The sequence below is a fragment of the Mytilus galloprovincialis genome, chromosome 7 (assembly GCF_965363235.1).
Source record: "Mytilus galloprovincialis chromosome 7, xbMytGall1.hap1.1, whole genome shotgun sequence".
NCBI classification, from domain to species: domain Eukaryota; kingdom Metazoa; phylum Mollusca; class Bivalvia; order Mytilida; family Mytilidae; genus Mytilus; species Mytilus galloprovincialis.
Window position 1 is genome coordinate 59157405 of NC_134844.1, and position 17161 is coordinate 59174565.

At 32.6% G+C, this 17161-nt stretch overlaps 1 protein-coding gene across 1 annotated transcript; it reads left to right on the top strand.

Moving 5' to 3' along the window:
* The first annotated feature begins 1650 nt into the window (after positions 1-1650).
* On the top strand, positions 1651-5523 carry LOC143081814 (tyrosinase-like protein 2). The gene is made up of 3 exons (XM_076257501.1): positions 1651-1965; positions 2993-3105; positions 4251-5523. Exons 1-3 carry the CDS (start codon positions 1651-1653, stop codon positions 5503-5505), a joined length of 1683 nt encoding a protein of 560 aa, XP_076113616.1. The 3' UTR covers positions 5506-5523.
* Positions 5524-17161: the final 11638 nt, after the last annotated feature.

Consider the following 17161-nt stretch of genomic DNA (forward strand, 5'->3'; position numbering starts at 1 on the left):
CAACAAATAACTCTATTGTTTCCGTCAGCAGGTTTGCACCTATAATTGCATGCGGACTCCTGGGTGATCCACATCTCCTGTAACTCCCTATACATTGTTGTAGTACTAACGTCAGGTCTGCAGGATAGATTAAACCTGCAAAATGGTGGAATATTGCCCTCTGTTTTCAATGCGTAGGCCAGACCCTCTCTGGATTTTTGCTATGGCCAATCGTGTGTCCATCTTATTCCTCAAGTCGACAATCGCTGTGGAGATTGTGTCGGCAAAATCACTAACAGTTTTGTCCTCCTCCTTCCTCTTTGTGTTACTAATGTTTGTCACAGACAGGGTCAAGTCTATTTCATCTTCCTCAAAGGGTTGGGCAGCAAATTGCTCTTGCGTTGGAAGAATGTCCTCCTTTTTGGTCTTATTAAGAGATAGCTTATTCATTCTTTCTAAAAACGTGATGTTGTTCATTCGGTACAATATTTCGAACAACAGACTGAGTGATTAATATGCCACAAAGTATTTTTGGGGCTTGGAATGCTAGGAGTGTTTCATTTCCTTTCACTTCCTCATGAATTGTACGAGGTGAGAAATTCCTGACAGAGGTCACCTGAAGTTTTGATATCAAAACTGGCGCCTTTCCATTTTAATTATGTATTTCCTGTTGCCGAAACATTAATTATTCGGTTTGGTTGTGCAAACAATGACCAGATTCTTTGCAATCATTTTATGGTAATTCCTCCTCCAATTGTTTTTACAAAAATTGGATTTTGATTTTTTTTACAAAAATTGGATTAATTTGTCTGGCATGTAATTCAACAAAGACTAGGAATACGTATCACCAAATGCATGATGATGCTCGGGAAGGTTCCAGGGGGATAAAGTCCTATTGAGAGTCCCTACTATACAATGAAAATAAATATTTTTTCATATTTGGCGTCACAATGTGATATACGAGGGGTGAATTAACATCTGTTGTTATCAAATACCGTAAAAATATGCGATATTATTCTCTATACTTCTTCATTATGCAAATCACTTGCGTATACAGCTTGCTTTACACTAATCTAACATGTTTTTACATTATTTAAAAGCTGTTAAAAATCGTCAGCATGAAAACAACAATAAATGGATTGATTGAAGTGATAAGTGCAACTTTGTGATTAAGAAACGGATTTAAAAACCATTTTCCAAAATTCTTGTTATCCGCCCCATTTCAAAAGCATATTCTATCGTATCTGTTAAATCTATATTTAAATCGCTCAAAAACAAATGTGTTTAGTGGGTGTCATTTTTTTATGTGTTTCATGAGTGCTTCTCGTTTTTGATATAGAATAAACCGTTGATTTTCCTGTTTATAGTAATTTTTTGGGCTCTTTATAGCTTGCTGTTCGGTTTGAGCAAAGCAACCTTTAGTTGTTAACTTTTTATACATTTTGACTTGGATTGAGTTGTCTCATTAGCGCTTTTACCACATCTTCTTATTTATTTTAGTACTGATTAAACTATAAACTATTACAAGGCGAATTGTTGTTTTAACTCTTTGCACCTTTCCTACCCACCACCGACTCCTTAACAAAATGCCACCATAACCAAAAAAAGTATGTATGAAGCAATGTTTTATCAGCTGTATAATTATAGGTAAACATATTTTTTCAGGCAACAATGGAGTATGCACAATTAGTTTTGGTAGTTCTATTCAATTCGGGATTTTTAATTGTATCTGAGGTCATAACGTCCCAGTATCCTGGTATCATATTAGAATGCAGAGATCAAGATGCCGAAAAAGAATACAGGTGCATACTGTCAAAGTTCGACAACCCAAATTGGATACCTAACACCGGCCCTGACATGCAACTGAGACTTAGACAAGACTTCTTTTGGCATCCAACGAAACGGATTCGACGCGAGTGCAGGCAGTTGACGAGAGAAGAATTCCGGGAAATGGTTGACGCTATCAACGTCTTAAAGAATGATAAAGTAGGTAATGTTGAAGTTATAAGACGTATAAATTGTTTGGTGACTGATACTTGTACTAGTAATCAAATGTACTTGAGATTATATTACGTTTACTTAGTAGAAGCAGTTGTTTATATACTTTATATATTTTCCAAGAAGCACTATCTTGTGGGTACACTATATTATCTTCTGGGTACAATATATTATCTTGTGGGTACACTATATTATCTTGTGGGAACAACATGTTATCTTGTGGGAACAACATATAATCTTGTGGGAATAACATGTTATCTTGTGGGAAGAACATATTATCTTGTGGGAACAAGTTAAAAAATATTTCTTGCATGGCCTCATTCTGCCACCGTACGATAGGCATACGATAATTATAAATGAAGGAAAAGGATTCTCCGCCTCTAAAGTCCCGCTATCTTATAATGCTTTAAAGCAGTTTCTTGTCGAGTTAAGACTTTGGCAGTTTGCTTTAAATATACTGTGTCAATATAAAAACACAAATATCAAAGCACAGAAAATTGAGAATGGAAATGGGGAATTCGCCAAAGAGACATCAACCTGACCATAGAGCAGACAATATACAAACGATTTATTACTTGACATTGAGAATGAAAATGGGGAATATGTCAAAGAGACAACAACCCGACCATAGAGCACACAACATACCCGTATGTAATTGTTCTTAAAAGTTTACATTTGCTATTAACCTGTTTTTGTATGTAAATCACATTTATATTAACTGATTATGATTTATACAGAAATACAGCAATTATTTGGACAATATTTTCTTATAGGGACAATAAACATAGAAGAAAACCTAAACAATTAAAGATATATAGATATAGGAAGATATGGTATGAGTGCCAATGAGACAACTCTCAATCCAAATAACAATTAATAAAAGTAAACAATTATAGGTCAAGGCACGGCCTTCAACACGGAGCCTTGGGCTTTGTTCCTTTCTTATTTCAACCAAGAAAATTAAGTAGTAACTAAATATTACTTATTAAAGTAAATTCAAGTTTGATAATTTCAGTCTATGTTTCCAAGTGTTTATGACTATTTTGCTGATTACCATACAAACGAAGCAGTGAAATCTATTCATTTTGGTTCCAATTTTTTTGGCTGGCATAAAATGTATATTTTAAAGTAAGTATAGTTAAAAATTGGACTAAGTATTTTGTCTAGATTCATTCAGTTCTAGTCATGCCATTGTCAGTTTCCCTTTGAGAGTTGGGTTTTTAATGTCCCGTCGGTATCTCCCGCCTAATGAGTTTTAATGTCCCGTCGGTATTTTCCGCCTAATGAGTTTTAATGTCCCGTCGGTATTTTCCGCCTGATGAGTTTTAATGTCCCGTCGGTATCTTCCGCCTGATGAGTTTTAATGTCCCGTCGGTATTTTCCGCCTAATGAGTTTTAATGTCCCGTCGGTATCTTCCGCCTAATAAATTTTAATGTCCCGTCGGTATCTTCCGCCTAATGAGTTTTAATGTCCCGTCGGTATCTTCCGCCTAATGAGTTTTAATGTCCCGTCGGTATCTTCCGCCTAATGAATTTTAATGTCCCGTCGGTATCTTCCGCCTGATGAGTTTTAATGTCCCGTCGGTATCTTCCGCCTGATGAGTTTTAATGTCCCGTCGGTATCTTCCGCCTGATGAGTTTTAATGTCCCGTCGGTATCTTCCGCCTGATGAGTTTTAATGTCCCGTCGGTATCTTCCGCCTAATGAGTTTTAATGTCCCGTCGGTATCTTCCGCCTGATGAGTTTTAATGTCCCGTCGGTATCTTCCGCCTGATGAGTTTTAATGTCCCGTCGGTATCTTCCGCCTGATGAGTTTTAATGTCCCGTCGGTATCTCCCACCTTTATTGTACCTTTTCTACATTCCTCAGTATACAGTACACTAGATTGAAGAAAAAAAAAATACTCTCTATCAACATTATCTTCTTGTTATGAAAGGGTTGAAAAAACTCTTAACTAAAAATGTAGATTTATAATTCAGGCAGGTCAGACGTGCTTTTGTGTATATATGACTTTTAGTGAGACTAAAACCATAACAGAGTGAAAGAAATCAAATACTGAAATGAAGAGTATTAAAATGTCATTTAATGCCAAAAACATAAGAACATTTCTGTACCTAGTCAGCAATACGACAGTTTTTGATAAGGGACTTTCCTTTCTTAATTTTTCTCGGTGATCTGTTCTTTTTTTTGGTTATTTTACTTTTTATCGTACTTCAGTTATAACAAAATTAAAAAACAACACGTACACAATAAGTAATATCTATTTATTGTAGATTTGAAGAGCTTCTCCGAAGAGTTAACCCTAATGTAACATTATGTTACTGGGATTCAAGGTTAGACCACCATATGAATGACCCTACCAAATCCGTCATGTTTACATCAGAGTTCTTCGGGAATGGCAAAGGTCCAATAAAAGAAGGACCCTTTGCAGGTTGGAAGACAATAAGAAATATTCCGTTGGTTCGAGATCTTGGTAAAACTGGGAATCCAATTTCTTATGAATTTATAGATCGTATGTTAGCGAAAAAACACCACTTTCAAATTACCACTCCTACAGCTGACCGCGACACCAATGTTGAAAGTATGCATAATATGGTCCACGCCTTCATTGGGGGTCAAATGAACAATTTCAATACTAGTTCTCAAGATCCATTCTTCTGGATTCATCATGCATTTATCGATGCAGTTTGGGAAAAATTTTGTTCGCAGTTACGTCATCGTAATATCGATCCACAAGATGATTACACCATTATCGATAATAAATTTCACCAACCCGATAGATACATGGATCGACTGTTTCCAATGAGGAATGTCGATGGGTATAGTGATTATTTTCATAATCATATTTATAGGTACGACGATTTTGCAAAATGTCCTTTATGTCTGAACTCTCCATTTCTGAAATGTGATTATTCTTCAGACAAATGTGTAAGCGTTGAGGCAAACGAACCACGAAGACGTGTTCTCGAACCACCAAGGAAAATAACCACCAACCATTTATCTACACCTCAAAATGGAATGACCGTTCTCTCGGGTGATGAAAATGGTTGGGTTTATGTTCCAATTAAAATAATTGTTCGAAATGCAGTACACAAATCTATTAGGAAAAACGTAATAGGTAGTTGTGAATATTTAGGATCCGGATATGATGATTTATGTTCAAAGTCTGTAGCAATAGCTCAATCGAATGGAATTACATACCACGGAACATATAGAAGCTATATTGCTAATGATGCTTCTATTCCACAGTGGGTTTATGCCTTCGTTGGAGTTAAAAATCCTGGCTCAGGGATGAGTCAGGCATTCATTAGTGTAACAGACAAATATCATAAGCCATGCGAGCCTTTTTGTTTGGATATAAAAGCAGGAAAATATCGGTCCTGTCCGGGTGTTATTTCGTTAACAAATACGGAACCAGAAATGTTCTCGAGAACCCTAATGGAAGCAGACGGTAGCGGATTTACATATAATCCATTGGAAGTGGATACTCTGAATCCACGTATTAAACTATCGTTTTTGTGTTATTAAAGTTACTGGGGAAAAGTGTTTTTGATTATATTAATGGTACTAAGATATACTGTGTTTGAATAAGAAGGAAACATAGTTACCTGGTTAACATGGGTAATGCATTAATTGCTAATTTGGGCTATCAAACTATGGGTATGGGGTATGAGTGATGCAGAAATTCTGAGGAAATGTCTTCATACAAGTGAATTTGTTTCGCAGAGTGATATGTTTCAAAGTATCAATACATTTTACTGAACTCCAAGGTAAATTAAAAAGGGGAAGTAAAAAAAAAAAAAAAAAGAAATAAAAAAGCACTCGATTGAATTTCTGCAATAAAAGAATGAAATAGGGGATTTAACTTAGTTTTATAGATAGCTAGACATCTCATTTGTGTGTCAGTTCCTAAATATTGAAAAAAGTATGTGGACAACCCATACATATATAATTGCTTACCGTGATAATAATAAAGTATAAAATATGTATTCAAACATCATCATGATCATAGAGAAACTATGCAACTGACTTAAATAAAAATCCAACTAAACAAACTACGGGAACAATAATGTGAAATTCTTGGGGGCATTGAGATGCATTTTTTTGGCGCTCAGGAATTTCTTGAATTTCCAGAGCTCAATTTCAAAAGCTGGATGCACAAATACCGAACCACACAAAGAGTCATACGACCAAAATATAAATAATAATAATAATATAATAGTATAAAGACAAATGAAGGGAAAACTGTAACGTCAGTACCAACAGTCTATATCAAGACCATCCTGTATTATCTATAAAGTAAACACTAAATATTCATCCATAAGCATGATAAGGTCTTAATCAAAAACGAAATGAGATATATTTATTTTTGAGTGTGTATTCACATTACTATAAGACGTGTCACGGTACTTATCTATCCCAAATTCATGTATTTGGTTTTGATGTTATCTTTGTTATTCTCATAGGATTTTGTCTAATGCTTAGTCCGTTTCTGTGTGTGTGTTACATGTTGTGTCGTTGTTCTTCTCTTATATTTAATGCGTTTCTCTCAGTTTTAGTTTGTTACCCCAATTTTGTTTTTTGTCCATGGATGTATGAGTTTTGAACAGCGGTATACTACTGTTTATTGAGCAAATATGGACAAATGATAGTTGATAATCAGACCATCTTCAACGATAAGCACAATCCATACCGTATAGTCTATGTAAAAGGCCCTAACATGAAAATGTTAACCAGTTTGAACAAGTAAATTAACTACTACTACAACTGATTTAAGTACAAAACATTAAAGCAATAACAACAAACATATAGGCAGAAACCAACGACAAGTAATTATTATATCGTCTTAGTCTAAAATAGATCTGATTGTTATAATACATTTCTATACATGACGAAAAAAAAAGGTAGGTAGAATGTCCTGTACTATTTAAATTCATGTAAATGTCAAATATAATTATCGTTGCAAAGTGAGTTAATAGCCACACAAGTGATGTCTTCTGGTTACTAAACGAAAAAGAAACATTAGCGAACAAAGAAAAAAAAAAACCATTTACTACAACAAACGTTCTTTCCACATTACAGTAAATTATTTTTTTTCTCTAATATAGAGGTGTGGCACGATTCACAATGAAATAAATATCACCAAAGTTCAACTGACGTGGATAATACCATTTATAGGTACATGTAACTGTATGGTATTTAACCCTGAGACAATCAAATACCGTATGGAAAGCTATAAATGGTCCAGACATGAAAAAAGAGAAATCATCAAAGCGAGAAAACTAACGGTCTACCATGTATAACAATACCACTTACATACACTTTAGTTTTTTTCTTATATTGAATAACCAGCTGTGTACAATGTATTATTATTTATACAGTGTTCTAGTGAACTAATACGATATATACGAGGTAACTATTCATGATAGACAAGAGCAAACAAACTCGAGTCCTATATAGAATTCACCGACCCTGTATACTGTATATGATAAACAGACCCTGTATACTGTATATGATAAACAGACCCTGTATACTGTATATGATAAACAGACCCTGTATACTGTATATGATAAACAGACCCTGTATACTGTGTATGATAAACAGACCCTGTATACTGTATATGATAAACAGACCCTGTATACTGTATATGATAAACAGACCCTGTATACTGTACATGATAAACAGACCCTGTATACTGTATATGATAAACAATTAAATAAACAGTACACAAAACACAATAATAAAGATCAAGAGACCGAGTAATGACAAACAATAGCGTTGGTTGATGTGAACCGAAAGATATACATTAAAACTCAATGGTATGTTTGATCTTTACCACACTTGGTTATGATATGAAATTAATGATTGCCAATGAGACAACTATCCATCAAAGTTCATATGAATTTGACGTTATCGACAATTATAGGCAACCGTACAACCTTCAACATTGAGAAAAACCAGATGTTTACCAAACCGTGCCTGATCGATTGGTCGAAATTGATACTGTTTGAACAGTTACACACGTAGTATTCCAAGCGATCAGAAATTTGACATTGAAACAGTTTCTAAATTTAACTAATTCATTACTGATTTGGAAAATCTGAAACAATGCAGTGAAATTTAGCCAGTAAATATGAGGATTTCCGTCATATCATTCACAATGAGATAGATTTAAAGTAAAATAAATCGTCGAATTGAAATATATAAGGTACAAAGTAACAACATAAAGCCTGGAAATGAACGACAAAAGTCTATACCCGTCCGATGAAAATGAAAAGGAACGATAGGATAATAAGTACAGATACAATGATTGAAAAAGAAACTGTTTTGAGAATTTTTTTAATTATAATAATTAAACCATAAACAGTACTGTTAGTATTGATATCTCTGATGATTATTTAGACAGTGAAATTTTGTTTGAATAAGTTGTAAATGCTGTTGTTAAAAGTAAATAATGGCTAATCTCTATGTATTGATCAGTTGTCACTAGAGTTAATTTGAAAAACAAAGAATCATTGTTATCAATTTAACATGATTTATTTGATACATGTTTTAAGAATAGGATAATTCCTTATGTGTATGAAGTATAAAGCTGATTCTTGTCCCTTCAACTTCAGATCCACACAATTTATTATCATTTAAGGCATAACTGAATTCCCTTTGATTTTGCATATACAGTATGTATTGAAGTGGGTTGAATGATCTTTTTAGTTACTACATGTATATTGGTAAGCAAAGAGAGATAATTCATGATGATAGCGTAAAATAACAACAAAACCGAACGAAAAGTAATAATCAAATGGCAAGTGGTGTTATTATAGATTCAAAAGCTTTAACTCAGCAAATGTACAATTTATCATTTAAGTGTATCGACTTCAAATAATCAAGAAAACTAAGTTGTTGTCGATATATTTTACAGCTTTTAAATATTCAAAACCACCATAATGAAGCTGTCACTGTACATTTATTTAAGGTGGTACCTAACACTACAGGGAGATAACTCTGTAATATCAGCTAAACGTTTTAATTACGTTGCGTTGTGAAGGCAATATAAAGCTTCTCAATGATCAAAATTAGTGTTTGTCAAACTGCTATATAACCAGTGTAATTTTTCTGATAAAACGCTTGGTTCAAATTTTTTCAATTTTTTATATTTTTGTTAAAGGGTCAAAGTAAATACTTTGTAAAAATTTTATGAAAATTAAACGAGCCAAATTAATTTTAGTGAAAGTGTTGGGTACCACCTTAAATTCTTTATTAAGTAATAAGTTTTAAAAAGCACCAGATTGAAATGTACATTGTAAGCGATGACATCTTAATGATTGCTGAACAAGAAAGTCACGTATATGTTCTACTAGACGTTTTCATAGTAAATGGAGTGTTACCAATTGCTTGAATATAAACTTAAGTAGTTTTTCAGTCTTTAGTTTTCAGCGTTGTACTTTTTGAACTATTTGTCTTTGGTAGTATTTTGTAATTGCATTGTTAGTTTGTTTTCGACTGAGGAGTTTAACTATCTCGTATGCATGTTTCACCTTTCTTTTAGAAATTCTTTAATTCAACAAACATCTTAATCTTTTCTGTCAAGTGATAACACAGTACATTTTATATCAGGTTACCAATATCAGGGACTACACTGTTGACATAATTTCTTGGATATAATGAAAATTAATCACTAAAATAATTAATGGTATAACGGTAAAGCAGATGGTTGTTTCCAACACATTGATTTTAGAAACTTATTTGATAACATAATCTGATCAGTAAAAAGCGATCCATTTGAAGCACTTGTTGTTTTTCTTGTATAAATGCTGTTAAAATGAGAGTAACCAGGTGCTACATATGTGGGTGTTGGAAAATCTACGTTAATACATTTACTAACAGGTCATTTGTTGTCTCTTTGATCCTTCTTCATTTCCATTCTCTATTCTATTTATACTTATTAAGTGTTTTAATTATACTGAGGTATATATGTCAGGGGCGGATCTAGCCATCCACAACGTACATCAAGCTAAAAAGGGCCATAACAATTACCAATGTAAAACCATTCAAACTGCAAAACCAACGATCTTATCTATATAAAATCGAGAATCGAGAATTATCTATGAACCACATCAACAAACAACAACCACTTGTTTTGTTGCAGTTCAGTGTTTCGGTTGTTCCGTAGTGTTCCTTTCATAGATGATGTGTTTTCCTGGGATTTAGTTTGTAGCCTTGATTTGTTTTTTTCTTTATTGATTCGTGACGATTGAACAGCGGTAACCTACTGTTATCCTTATTTTTTTGGTTTCGATCCGAGGGGTAAAGCCCTTTTCAATTGATTTTTATACTTTGGTCTTATTTTGTAGTTTTACACCAATATCCCAGGTTCAGCGGTGGGTTTGTCGTCATCAAACTATTTTAATAGAACCAAATCCTGCATGTTCCTGTTCAAAGGCAGACGTTTGTAGTTCATTAAGTGTTGTATGTTTATGTCTGTCATATTTGTTTATTGCAAGTTGTTTTGTTATGAATAAGCCACTATTTTCCTAATTGAATCGTTTCATATTGTTCAGATGTAAGCGCCTTTTATAACATACTATACGGTATAGGTATTTGCCACTGTTGCATGCCGTACGTTGCCTGAATCTGCTTACATTCGCTTCATTTGAACTGTGGTGAATAGTTGTCTTATTGGCAACCGTATCTCCTCATTTGTACATCCTTTTGCGATAAACTTTTTATATTTTATTTCAAAGTATGAGAATAAAGATAAGATGTATGTTTATTCCGAATTTCCGCCATGATAAGCGTAGTGGGATTAAACATGTTAAAATTGAATTTTAAATTGTATTGTCAATACCTATTTCCTTTTTCAAGCACTTTTTTATATGATTAACACAAAACACTGCTGTAAGAGTCTTTATCTTCGGGTATACACACACATTTGTCACGAGGTAGGATAGGTGATTAGCAACATTTGGATCGTAACAGAAGTTCTGAACTCCGAGAATTCAAAACGGAAAGTCTTTAATCAAATGGCAAAATCAAAAGCCAAAACACAGCAAACGAATGGATAACAACTGTCTTAATTCATGCTGTAAGAAGCTTTATCTTCTGATATGACAACACATATGTCACGAGGTACGATAGGTGCTTTACATTTGGGTCGTAACAGATCAATGTACCTTGTAGCATGTGTATTCACACACCACTGAGTGTCTTAATTCTATTTTTTCTCACATCCTTGACCAATAAGGAAGGAGTATCAACGTATAAGTTGTTCTAGTTTGGCTTTATAAATAGTTTGATATGAGCGTCACTGATGAGTCTTTTGTAGACGAAACGCGCGTCTGGCGTACTAAATTATAATCCTGGTACCTTTGATAACTATTGTTTGTGCGTTTTTTTCCATTGCCTGACATAAACCTCTACTAAATCCAACAGTTTTTTGAAATTGTGTTATTTTCCAGTTGTTGGATTTAGGATATTTTGGGCATTTAATAAATAACTTCGCAAATAAGTGCTTTTGCCCTTGTACATGCCACTAGTTATAAAGTGGCCAGCATTACTGTATGTATAAATGGTGAACTAGCACATGTTCATTCAGGATGTTTCCTCTTGAAGTCGTCAATGTTGACATTCTGTAACACGCGTTTGTAATTGAAAATTTTGTTTGTAAAAAGTTTGGTATGGGTATAACAGACGTTAGGAACAGACTGATTTTCGTGTGAACTAATTTAAGTTGAAATATATTGCCAAAGTTAGTTGAATCAAGACCTTTGATGGCAAAGGAATGTTTTAGAAATGATCATTTCTCCTTTTTATCTTTTACAATGCGTATGGTCTAGAGAATAAGTGTCTATATCAGCAATGATAGCAGTAAGTTTTTATTAGTTTTCTGTGACGACATACTTGTTTGTTTGTTTAGTGATTACGATGATAACACAATGTTGTCTGATGTACCCCGTTTTTAAGACATTTTACCTAGTTTGTTTATTTGCTTTGTTCACACATTGTGGTCAATTGAATGCAAACAAGTGAGCGGTTTAGGAAGATATGAAATCAGGTTCAATCCATCATTTCTTACATTAGGCAATGCTTGTACCAAGTCTGAAATATTTTCCGTTTGTTTGATCTGTTTGAGCTTTTGATTTTGCCATTTGATAAAGGACTTGAATATTCCTTAGATTTCGTATCTTTTTATTTCATTTTTTTGTAACAGTTGTGACAAACACAAATATAAGGTGTACAGAGAATAAAGTTTGTACAGAGGAAGTGAATAAATGTTATAAATATTCAACGGCTTTTGAATAAATCGTTCATAGAAACATGAGGAAGAGTAGGGGATGAAAAATGACGATGAAAACGTCAGCGTCTATGTTGAAGAGTAGAGTTTCATTTCTTTTAATCAAATTCACCAAGGTACAGAAATGGCTTGAAAGAATACATATACTATCAATATTGTTATTTTAACCATATGGTGTAATGGTTTCTAATTTGATTAACAAAATCCAGTAATCTTTCTATTGTCTATGTAAAGGTGTTACATGTTTGCTATCCTAAACAATCTTGTTTGAATGACACATTTAATGTATTAATAATTTTAATACTGCAAGCAAATAATGCTCATCATCACAATGACATGTAATTACAATTTGAATATGAAAATACAATAACTGAAACATAAATACATAATGTATATGTTACAGACATTTTCTAATTTTAGACATTTTGTAAAATAACTGAATTTTCAGGCAATTTATAAAATACCTAACCTTGACAGGCATTATACAAAATGACTAGAAATACCTAGTAATTTGGTAAAACGACTGAAATTTTGAAACGAAATTCCACAAATTGCCTGTTCAGTTTCCGGCAATTTGTAAAAGAAGAATATCATTTCATATGATGTGTTTATTTTAGTGAAACTACGTTAATTATGTAATCACTCTGTATTTCAGATAGTAAATTTATGACTATTTTGTCAAAAGACAGGAGGACAAGTAGCTCCTTCAATAGAGCAAACTTTCCAACCGATTTTTTAGAAAGTCAAGATTCAAAACAGTGAAGTGAAACAAATGAAACAGAGAAAAAGAGGTTTGTTCATAATTGTCTGATTGTTTGCTTCAGTAGCAAATATTTAATACATTTTTAAGATGAGAATGATTTGGTTATAATTCATATGGGTATTTTCTGCGGTGGATTATTCTAAATAAAGGACAAGAATTACGACTGCCGCTTGCCCATTTAAAGCATGGATTTCACGTTACAAAGCGGTTTATGGTTGTGGTGCCAATAAATGAGTATCTTCATATTCACTGCCTCAAGTAAACTCCAGTTATAGATGCATCATCCGTTATGGGCAGATCTGATCCACTGAGTTCAGTCCAATAACAGCTATTAGCCAAATATACAAGTCATGCTTATCATGATTAATGTACATTGAATCTTCTGGGAACATATGAAAAAGAAGATTTGCATGTGTGACGTGTGTGCTCATTGCGATACCAAATGATGTTGAATGTTAAGTATTTTTATCAAAAATGGCAATGAAAGTGCTGAATAAAATTAGTGAACATCCATCTTCAAATGTGGTCGAAGTGTTAAAACCAGATTTTTGCGTCAATCAATGTGTTTGCAAAAAAATTAGGAAACATATGTTCATCAGTCTTGTCATCCAAACATTTGAGAAAGATTTAAATAATTGTCGAATCCTGTGCTTGTGTTAATTTGGAATTATTCAGTCATTTTTTTTTTTATTTCATTAATTATCATAAATGAAATTGCTCCGGTGTTAAACGCCTTCAATATTAAATTTCATTTCATTCTATAAATTAATGTCAGGCATTTTGTAAAATACCTTTAAATTTTTTTATGTACAATGACTGATTCTTGCAGGCATTTTAGAAAATGCCTTACGTTTTCAGACATTTTACAAAATGCCTAAATTTACAAAATGCCTGTAACATATACATAATTTACTCTTTGCAAAAGTATGAACTATTGTAAATAATGAGGATCTTATTATCCCAGGCAGAGCATCCCTAGTCGTATTGGGCACATTTTTTTGAAACCTTTGGTCTTCAATGCACTTCAACTTTGTACTTTTTCATCAGAGTGTCGCTGGTAAGTCTTGTGTAGACGAAACGCGCGTCTGGCGTATTGGATTTTAAACCTGGCACCTTTTGTTAACTATTGTTCGTGTGTTTCTCTGTCCTATATGTTCTCTCGTTTTTTTGTATGGTAGTCCTATCATGTGATGTTGTCATTTTAAATTATATTTAACATTGCCATAAAAGCGGGATGTTTGGCATGCCACAGCACAAGGTTCAACCCAGTATTATTTTTTTTTAAATGTCCTGTACCAAGTCAGGAAAATGGCGATTGTTATATTATAGTTCGTTTCTGTGTGTGTTATATTTTGATATTGTGTTTCTGTTGTGTCGTAGTTCTCCTCTTATGTTTGATGTGTTTCCATCAGTTTTAGTGTGTAACCCGGATTTGTTTTTTCTCAATCGATTTATGAATTACAAACAGCGGTATACTGCTGTTGCCTTTATTAAATGAATACATCTGAAAAAGAATAATGCTCTATATTAAGTATTTGTTAATAATAACCCTGTTTACGATTAAATGCACGAAAAAGAAATTTACAAATGTTGTATATCATGTACATGTCTTTTCTGAGCACATATGGATTGCTGTAATGTCGCCTCATTGTATTATAACTATAACATTGTTGAACTGTTGTAATGAAATAAATAATTCGTCATCATCTATTACACCATACACATAGTGTATCCAGTTATTAAATCAATTTTAAAGAAAAGAAATTGAATTGTTATTAATTGTATTCATATTGTTATACCAAATAGGACTAATGTATTATAATTCACATTTCTTTTTTTATCAAAAATAATATTCCATACTATGAATACACCTTTCAAAAAGATATTTTTAATTTTTGAACTAACATGTTTAATATAAATGGGGCCACGGTGACCGACTAGTCTAAGTAGTTGAAGTACTGTATAACTAGCATATCAACACGGAGGTTTTGAATTTAAGTCCTGCAAGTGTAAGATGTCTTCTACTGAAATAATAATTTACTAGGAATGTGATTTGTCTGAAGGTCGGTGGTTCTCTACTACCACCCTGGCTTCTTCAACTAATCAACTAAAAAAAGACGAAATATCAAAATAAGTTTAAAAGTAGCGTTATACACAAATAAATCAACCAAGGTGTCATCGCTTATCAACAAAGTGTGCGAGACTAATTCATTTTTTTTTCAAATAATAATTCAATTCAATTCAATTCAAATCTTTATTGCAATAAAACTACATATTTATAGTATGTGACACAACATAACAAAATGAAAATAAAAAATAACAGCAAAATCATTAATATACACAATAAGAGTAAATATTTTAAGAGTCCCCTGTCCTCAGTTCAATAGACTGTTTTAAAAAGGATCCTAGCTTATTTACCTGAATGTAATAGATACACGTATACAAATACTTTCCATATAATTCATCTCTGAATAATTGTTGATATTTATTTTATAGTAAGCATATACAGATCTAATGGTTTTAATCCTGCCTTAGAGTAGTATCCAACCAATACAACTTTGTCACTCATCAAATAGGAGAATTATATGGACATTGGTGAAAGAAAAGTAAAAAGTAAAATAACAAACCTCCAAGTTCCTTATCAATTGGCAAATCAAAAATTCATAAAAAAAAAAGCAAATACCAAAGGGATATTCAAACTCAGAAGTCTGGGGGATTTAAAGCCAAAATAAGGGGTTTACAATTGGTACGTTGTACTTGAAAAAAGAGTCAGATAAACTAAAAATCAACAAGTCACATGAAATATCTAATAATACATGTTTTGAAAAAACCCTTATTGGTTAGTTACTAATATTTGCATATTCCATGCTATATATCAAAATAAACAGAACTGTATCCTGGAGGCCTAAAGTGTTACATTATGATGATTTATCATATGTATATTTTTAAAATGATGTGTTGGTTTTTGATTTAACAATATAAATTTTTAATATCATATACACAAATTAAAAACATGTGTGTTACACACTGAAAAATAAGTAACATACACTCATATATAATATAAATATATTCATATATCAATTGTTGTAAAGTATATAAGATAATGACAACACAAAATAAAAATTACAACATATTAACAAGAATAAAAATATTTGTGATTAATTTTTCTCAAAAGTTTAGAATCGATTTTGACAGTAAAATATATATTTTGAGTGCAGATTGTTAGCTTGAGAAGGATTTATACATCAGAGTCTGAATATTTAACATTGACCAAATACGAGAACTGACAAGGCAATTCCAGCGGGAAAAAAACATCACGATCGACTTTGACAGTGTAACATATATTTTGAGCGCAGGTTGTTAGCTCGAGAATAGTTTATTATCAGAGCCTGAATATCTAACATTGCTGAAATAGGATTACTGGCAAGCAAATTTTAGCGTCTTAAAATTAGTTTAAAAAAAAACGAAGTTCTCTTTGTTCCATCATGGCTTACCTTTTTAACTAAAATAAAACCCACAATAAAAAGGGTTTAACTTAATCAACCGACAACTAAGGGCCAACATCCATGCGTAACAAACACAGCTATCAAACAGGTTTGACCCACCACAGTCTACCTTAGACAATGCCTGTACTAAGTCAGGAATATGACAGTTATTACTTATTCGTTTGATGTGTTTGAGCTATTGATTTTGCCCTTCGGTAAGGAAATTTCCGTGTTTTGAATTTTCCTCGGAGTTCAGTTTTTTAGTGATTTATTTTAATACAAAGGCAGATGCGGCCACCTCCTCCTATATACGTCAGGTGATAAATAGTCAGGTCCATATAAGAAACATTTTAGTCGTTTTCAACACTTCAAATAAGCTTTTACTGTTATTTAAACAAACAATGTTCAGGAAAGAAATAAAGATATTTTTCTGAATATTTGTTTTAGATAAATGTCAATTTACATGTGAATTTACCACACTTAATAAAAACTACAAGTTTTCTTTTATTATTTTTTTTCTGAACAAGTTTCAAAGTAAAACAAGAGTAACATCTGATAATTATTGATCGATTAAATTACACTTGTAACATCTATATTAAAATAATACTTGCTATTACATGTATTCAATAGAGAGGTAAAATAATA